This window comes from Volvox carteri, assembly GCF_000143455.1.
Source record: "Volvox carteri f. nagariensis unplaced genomic scaffold VOLCAscaffold_9, whole genome shotgun sequence".
NCBI classification, from domain to species: Eukaryota; Viridiplantae; Chlorophyta; class Chlorophyceae; order Chlamydomonadales; family Volvocaceae; genus Volvox; species Volvox carteri.
In genome coordinates, this window is record NW_003307552.1 from 319,386 (window position 1) to 327,505 (window position 8,120).

The 8,120-nt window shown below is 55.9% G+C and overlaps 2 protein-coding genes across 2 annotated transcripts in view; both read left to right on the plus strand.

The window, feature by feature from the left end:
- Positions 1 to 558: 558 nt before the first annotated feature.
- On the plus strand, positions 559 to 3,459 carry VOLCADRAFT_88467 (uncharacterized protein; the record flags this gene model as incomplete). The annotated part of the gene is made up of 5 exons (XM_002948096.1): positions 559 to 963; positions 1,063 to 1,355; positions 1,579 to 1,654; positions 2,159 to 2,216; positions 3,074 to 3,459. 5 exons carry the CDS (start codon positions 559 to 561, stop codon positions 3,457 to 3,459), a joined length of 1,218 nt encoding a protein of 405 aa, XP_002948142.1.
- A 1,119-nt stretch (positions 3,460 to 4,578) lies between these two features.
- VOLCADRAFT_88468 (uncharacterized protein) overlaps positions 4,579 to 8,120 on the plus strand; it is a gene marked incomplete at both ends in the record, with an annotated part of 8,658 nt that continues 5,116 nt past the window's right edge. The window contains 4 exons of the mRNA XM_002948097.1: positions 4,579 to 4,673; positions 4,779 to 4,872; positions 5,698 to 6,060; positions 6,692 to 6,913. Of these exons, the coding sequence (XP_002948143.1) occupies positions 4,579 to 4,673; positions 4,779 to 4,872; positions 5,698 to 6,060; positions 6,692 to 6,913 (774 nt within the window). The remainder of the gene's footprint in view (positions 4,674 to 4,778; positions 4,873 to 5,697; positions 6,061 to 6,691; positions 6,914 to 8,120) is intronic.

Sequence of the window (8,120 nt, forward strand, 5' to 3'; positions counted from 1 at the left end):
GATGACCACGAGCGCTCGAGTTGTCTGGGCGCCCGCTGACGCACTTGGCGCCGCCTTTTGTATGAGCCAGGCAGCGAGTAGGGGGCTTCGAAATGACCTGGATGTTGTTGGTGGCGGCGCGCGTGGCACCACTCTTGATTTTCTCCTTGCCGCCCTTGCCACGACCGGGGCAGCGGTGCTCGTATCTTGCCAATCCCCCCCAAGCTTTAACAGGCTTGAGCATGTATTTATACAAAATTATCAGCCTTTCAGTCTCTTTCAAGATCAAGGGTAAGTTAGAGCTTAGGCATGGGAACTGAGGCGCGGAAAAGGAGCATGACGGTAGAGTATCCAGAGCCCCACGGCATGCAGGGCGAGAAGAATTGCAACTGGAATTCAACATTTGTTGCACAGCTCAAAGCCGGGCGGCATCGGGGCTTTGGGGACAGGCCATTACAACCTTTATAACCGACGAACGAGCAACGGCTCCACTTGCCTGTGCAACGGCGCAAGCCAGCGCTTCAATGGCTTGGACAGTATGACGTATGTGCATGATTTAACGACTACTAGCGTCCAAATATGCCACTGCCAGTCCAGATAGATTGGACGACCCAGTTACAGCCTCACTTTCAAGCTCCAATCGCGAGCGTCAAGTCTCGGGCCATAGGATCCCTATGGGCAGGTTATGGAAGTGTCAATTCCTTACAGGTTCAGCTCAAGGGCCAGTCGTCGGCTGTGTCCCTCATCGTGAAAGATGTCAGACCTCCGCGGGGATCAGGAGTCAGCCATGAACGTAAAATGGCAAGCTATCGCGTAGAAGAGTTCTTTTACAAGCATGTAGGGCCTGGCTTGGTCAGCTCAACGGGCCTTGGGATTCCACGGTCTTTGGCCATCGAGTCTTCGCAATCGGGCTTCCAATTCATCCTAACCGATCTGCGTGCGGAGTATCCTCATCCAGCTCCTGATAGCCTTGATGGAAATCAGGTGCGAAAACAGCGCGCAGGGTTTCTCAAAGTGTAATTACATGATGGCGCGCCCACGAGCTCCCCCACACCTGCCACTTACATCTTGCTCACCCAAAAGCCTGCTTCATTTCTGCACGAGCGCCTCATGCGTACTCTCCAGCCACCGCCCCGCAAGATCACCTGGCATCTGGCAGGAAGCACGCTCGCTTTTGGTCATGCCCCTCGTCCCGGTTTTCCACACCGCTACTGCCATGCGTCATACCGTTATCCAAGCCGGCTCCCAACAAACCCCAACCGCTATACCAACCACCGGAAACAGGTCCGGGCGGTATTGTCCTGGTTGGCCACCTATCACGCTTACTTCTGGGAGCAGCCCACCCCCGCTGGACTGCAACAAGAGGGCTCCTATTGGTGAGCAGTAGCAGTAGCAGTAGCAGTAGCGGTTAACTCCCGGGAAGCCAGCGGGAGCGCCTCAGGCCAGCAACTCACGGCGCACAGCTCACTTCACTGGGTGTTATTGTAAGCCGCTGCTACTGCTGCTTTACTGCTGCTACTGCTATCATGCGTTGTGCTTGGCAGGAATCTGCCTGCATATACGTCGATCTAAAACACACGTGCGTACGTTCGGCTGCAGGTATTTGGATACGCGGAGAGAGGAGTTCGAGCGAATAGGACCGAGCTGGGGGGCTCTGAAGGCGGTTGCGGAGCAGGTAAGAGGGCATAAAAGGTCTGTGGGCGGCCTTGCGGGCCGGCATGGAGTGGGGCCATGTGGGGCGATGCGGGGTTTCGGGAGGTGAGGATGTGGGCGTTACGACGTGACGGAGGGCGGCCTGGTCGTATGTATGTACCGTGGTGCGACCCGCGAGAACCCCCCTGACTGTGTGCGTTAGTAGCCGCTGTGGTTCGGATGGAGGGGTTTGACGTGACGGTGGTGAAGCCCTCGCTGATGGATAGCCTTCGAAGGGAGGGGTGAGCCGATGGTCCAGAGAGATCAACAACGTTTATGCGTCAGCGTGTTTGTGCCCGTGTGTTGGCTGTCGGGCGACGGGGGCAGGTCGCCGTCGCTAATGACAAACAATACCGGTGCTGCCGCCAACCGCTGCAACCCCCCTGGGGCGGGTACCGCCACTACTGCCGCTGGCCCCACCGGGGCGCCCACCGCGACTTCCCTCTCCCCCCTCTCCTGTGGTGTTGTCCTGTGGTGGGCCCCGCAGGTGGCAGAGCAGCTTAAGTCCCCAGGGAGCTCTGAGTTCAAGACGTGTATACACGGAGGTGTGTGTATGTACGTATGTATGTTGTTACAGGGTGGTATAGCTTCACCAGGGGTCCCCTTTCCCGAGGCAGTTCCCTGCTCTCCCCTGCGAGAGGGGCACCCGAATCCATTCAACCCATCCGACTTCAGAGTGTATTCGTTGGGTTCAGCAACTCACCACCAGCATCCAACCAAATCTAGCGGATCAACGGCGCCTCAACTTAGTTCCTGGTCAGCTCGCAAGTTGATATAATTACATCCTACACCGTCCACAAGATCCTCAAAATCCTCAAACACTCGAGAGTCGGCAGGCGGATTTGACCCCGGTCACTCCGGGAGCAGAAGTCAGGCCTTAACCTCTGCCAGCCGCCTTCCTCGTATGTATGTATGTATGTATGTATCTGCCTGGCCGACACTGACCGGGGCACCTAACCGTACCCACCGGGGAGACCGCCGAAGCACTCTGCTCCAGTTGCAGAGGGGCGTATCGTCCGCTATATCGGTCAGAATCCGAACCGTCCTCCCTATATCAACGCAAGGCGCCGTCGCTTGTTCGAATCCTCTAGCCAGCTACATACACGAGTTCAGATGCCAAGCAACCTCCATTCCATCTTCGGAACGCACGCTCTACAACTGCGAGATCTACCGAAATGCACTCACACCGGTGCCGATCGCCACTCTGTCCTTGCAAAGTCTGCCTTCGCCCGTTGTCGTTATCAACCACCACACCCCATACCCCACCCCATACCCCACCCCATACCCCACCTTCCCACGTTGCTCCTCTCTCATGCCGCTGCCACTGTCGCTGCCACTGCCTTCTCCATCACCATTGCCACCGCTAATGCCTTCTCCACCGCCGCCGCCACAACGCCAACAGACATGAAGAACGAGAACTTGCTGTTCACGAAAGATGGCGCTCGATGCGCCGCATACGATTTTCAGTACACCGGCAGGTCGTACGGTGTACGAGATGTTGTGTACCTCTTCGCCTCTAGCGTCGACTCGTCGAACCTCGATGCCACTGAGGATGAATATTTATCGTACTACCATTCAGAGCTGCTCGATCGGCTGATATTGAAGGGCGAGCCGGGCATTGAGGCGGCCTGCCGCTATCGTCCTGAGGTAATGCGCCGCCACTTCGACCTTTCGCTGCTCGACTACGTGCGCTTCATGGCGGGTTGGGGCATGTGGGGCAGTGGTGTGGATTGGGCTGTACGGCGAGCCCGGGCCTTGCTACCCCACGTGGGCCAATTGCTGCAGTAGCGACCGAGGACTCTGTTGGTTAGTCGGTTACTTCGATCTTTGGACACAAACTGAAATGGGCAGTTGGTTGTTAGGAAGTTGGATAATGTAGATAATGCATATATTCGATACCGATCAGAAAGGGTTGGTTGCGGAGTGGTAATTGCTAATATCGGTGGATGACTGTTGTTGGCGTTACGCTGTGAGGCTGTACTGAGAAGGCGCTGGCGACGACAAGTTGAAATGTCGTCGTCAGTAGTCCGTCTTGCAGGATGCATGGATGTCGGATGAATTGAGGCCTGCAGGGTGCCGAGGAACTGCCATTACAGGAGTGGTGGTGGCGGTGGTGGTGATGGTGTTGCAGTGGGTTACAACCGCAGTTGTTGTAAACGGCCTCGGCATGTGATGAGTGGCTGTGTATGAAGGTTGGTGAGGAGCAGCAAGAGGAGGATGCGATTGTTACAGTGGACCCCGAATGGGTCGAGGAAGGATTGTTTTCCATGCTGCTGCTTCGCGTGTGCACGGGATGCCATGTCGCGGCGTCGAGTGAGGATGGCCTTTGTTGGGCGAACGATGGCATGCGATTGAAGGAAAAAATATGCCGGGAGCATTGAAATTGTGCACTAGTGCACCTTCGGTGTTTATGCAATTTGGCTTTTGTGTGCATGTTGCGTCCCCGGCTGGGTCATGACTTTCAAAGTGCTGGAGGTCCTTAAAGACTGGTTGTGTGCAGCCTGTCCTGTGTGCTATAAGAGGAATACTCCTGCGCAGCGCGTGCACGAGCTTTTGTTGTACCGTTACCTTCTCGGCTTTAACTGACCATAAACGACATGACTTGGCGTAAGCTGTTTGCATAGATACTGTTATTTTGTATGTGACAGTTATATGTAGATCAAAGTGCAAGTTATTTTATGTTGCTGCCTGCTTATGGCAATCGACTTCCCGGCTTTGTGACTTGTGCAAGTACGGCCACCATAAGAAGCAGGAACCGTGACCATAGAATTCAATTGGACATTTGTTTATTGTGTTACTTTTTATCATGCAATACTAGTTTTATTCTTAATGTTGTGGCTCGGCCTGGGTACAACACCGCCGCCGTGTTAACAAGGGTTCACGTTAGGGAACCATTGTTTCCCACAAATGCTTTCGCATCAGCAATTACGAGCTCATGCAGGAGGATGTAGATGGGGTTCAGAGCAAGCTGGTAATGTCGCACGGTCGGCCGTCGTTGGCAGGTGCGGCTGCAGTTCAAAACATACGTTGCTAATTATGGGTGAGACACCAAGCATTAATTTTGGTTGCATGTATCTTATACCATTATTTGTTCGTCGAATATGCAGGCTCGTGGTTGCTAATGCCACGAGGTTGCGTGCAAAGGCGGAAGCACAGGACGAGGAAACTGTTTTCTCTGTGTCTTCAGGACTGCAACTAAAGGTGGGCATTGGCTTGATAATAATTGCAAACAAACCACCACAAGACAGCCTTTCGTCGCGGCCCGTAATTTACTGTGGTCTGTGGTGGCCGATGTCAGGTCGTGCACGCTCCATGCGCCAGCACCTTAGCCTTCCATCATACCACCCAGGCCCTCTCCTGTCCCAATTGAAGTCAAACATGATAAAGACCAGCCGCTGCGTCCCCTTAGCCCCGAGTGTCCTTGTCCCCGGCCCCATGGCCTCCGGGCGCCGAGCAACAGCAGCAATCAGCGGAAGCTGCCGCTGCAAATGACCACCACAGCTGCCGCCGGCACTGCTGCCGCTGCAGTGGCGGCAGCAGCTACAGCCCACGCACCGGTGTCATCATCTCGCAGCAGCAGCAGTATAGCAGCAGCATAGCAGCAGCAGCCACGGCGGCTATGGTGGTCATTCGCAGCGGCATCTTCCGCTGCTTCCTGCTGTTGCTCGCGTCAGTCGTTGTGCTTTGCGATCGGGGGAGGGAAGGGGGAGGTCGTTACTTACGGCGGTGGCGGCGGTAACGGGGTGGCATCATGTAGGGCTGCAGTGTCCAGGGCGGGAGTAAGGACACTCGGGGCTAAGGGGACGCAGCGGCTGGTCTTTATCACGTTTGACTTCAATTGGGACAGGAGAGGGCCTGGGTGGTATGATGGAAGGCTAAGGTGCTGGCGCATGGAGCGTGCACGACCTGACATCGGCCACCACAGACCACAGTAAATTACGGGCCGCGACGAAAGCCATAGCAGCGGCCCTGCCCATATCCACCACTCCAACCCCAGGCTTATCCTTACCATTATTATCCTCCCAGCTATCGCCAACGTCACCATTGACATCATCCCCAGCCAGCAGTATCCAGGACCAGCTCCAACCCAGCCGGGAGCTGGACCAGCTACAGCACTCGCAGCAGCAACAGCAGCAGCAGCCGGCCCACCCCCTACCGGCGGGTGTGACTCCGGAACGAGACCGGGAGATTCACAACGAGCTGCGGGGTTGTGAGGACTGGCGGGACGTGCTGGACATAGTGGCCGATGAGGCGGCGTGTCTGTCTGTGCGTACAGCAGTGCAGGCGCTAACCCGGCTGAACACACTGACCCGTGGGTCACCGGGGGCGAGGAGGGAGCTCGTGGAGCACCAGGCCTTTCAGACTCTCAAGGAGGTGCTGTACTCGCAGGTACGGCAGTGGGGTGAGCGGGGTGCGGATTGTGTGTATGCGGGTGGGTCTCAGTTTATAGTGGTCCCGTGTACATGATGTGTGTTTTGGGGAAGGGAGGGGCCCGGCCCTGGCTGACATCGGAAAGCTCATAATCTGTGAGAGCAAGACGGGAATGGAAAGGAATGGAAGGGAGGGGAATGGTGACGGAGGCAGCATCGGCCAGGTGGGGAAAATACTTCACAATGGTCAGTGGTTATGAAGGACGGGGCAGGGTAGGGGGGGCTATATGACTATTAGTGAAGTGATTGACACGTAATGACTCTCCCCCCCCACACACACACACACCGCTGGGGAAACCCCTGATCCTAACACGTAAGCGGGTACACATGGGAGTTTAAAACACATATCATACAAGTGGTGAAGGTTTGGGCGTATCGCTGGACGTCTGGGTTTGGTCGAGCCCCCATTACTTTCCCCACCTACCCCGGGGCCCCTGCCCCGCCCTGCACGGCCCATCCCTTGACACTCTTCTCCTCAACTCACTCACCCCACCTCCCCTTCTGCCCTCCTATCCTATTTCTGAGTGTGCATGTACACATATATATGCATATAAGGTATGTCTGTCTGTCTGTAAACACTCGGCACGCAGGTCTCCTTGATGAACAACGTGCAGCTTTCCAACTCGTTGTACGCCTTCGCTCAGCTGCAAGTGGTGCTGCCCGAGCTCCTATGTGAGGGGTACACGGCGGCGGCGGTGGCGCGGGTGGACTCCTTCTATCCGCGGGACATCGCCACACTGCTGGCGGCGGCGGCGGCCATGCGGTGGTCCCCACCCCGGCAGCTGCTGGATGCGATGGGATTCAGGGCGATGGTGGGTCGCTGTGAGCGTCAGGGGTCATTGGGGGCATTATGGTGTGGCTTGAGTGTTGGTGTGTCGGGGTGAAGTATTTCTTCCTGGCTGAGGAAATGACCGGGCGGTGTGAGCTGCCGCTGCGGCTCCGGCTGGGTGGTGGTGGTGGTGGTGGTCATGGTGGGAGGGGGGGGCTGGGGGGGCCCATCCCCTTTCAGTGGTGACTTACGCCGCTTACGAGTCGCACGACTGAAAAATGTGTGTTTTTGCTGCTCTGCTTCACCCGTCCGTGTTTAGGTCCTGTCGTCCAAGGTTACCAACATCGGCATCTGTCAGCAGCTCTTATACTCTCTCCCCGTAACGTATATCAAACACGCATACAAACACGCATATATGAGTGTCGACGGGATGTTCCCCGTACAACAGTCGTACAATCCTCCTCCAAGCTCCTACAATTATATAGAACACACTAACGTGTGCAAACCCTCATACATACATGCATACATACGTAAGGCACGGACCATTGCCCCTGGGAGATCCCGGGATCGAGACCTATCAGGGTCGAAAATCCTTCCGATGGTGGAAGGTAAAGTGGCCCTAGTTGATGGACGGTGGTGACCTGGGATAAGGTTAACTTGCGAGCCGACCAGGAATGTTGGGCCGCCGTCGATCCGGCAGATTCCGTTGGATGCCGATGGTGGGTGCGGAACCTGAGCGATCCACTGAGAAGTTGACTAGGGTGACTGGATGAGGGTGCCTTGAAATACCGGGGATGGCAGGGTTTCGCCAGGTCGCGGCCACGGGTGAAGATATGCCCCCCGTGTCCCACACATCATACATACATACATACATACATACATACGTACATACATACATACATACATACATACATATGCTTACATACATTCATAGGCAGGCGGCTGGCAGAGGTTAAGGCCTGACTTCTGCTCCCAGTTGACCCAGTCGACCCGGGTTCAAATCCGCCTGCCGGCTCCTCGGGTGTTTGAGGAGTGATGAAATGGGAGGTGGCCCCCCATCTTATGGACGGTGTAGGACGTGATAATATCAACTTGCGAGCTGACCAGGAACTAAGTTGATGCGCCGTTGATCCGCTAGATTTGGTTGGATGCTGGTGGTGAGTTGCCGAACCCAACGAATACATTCTGAAGTCGGATGGGGTGACGGATTAGGGTGCCCCTCTAGCAGGGGAGAGCAGGGACTGCCCCGG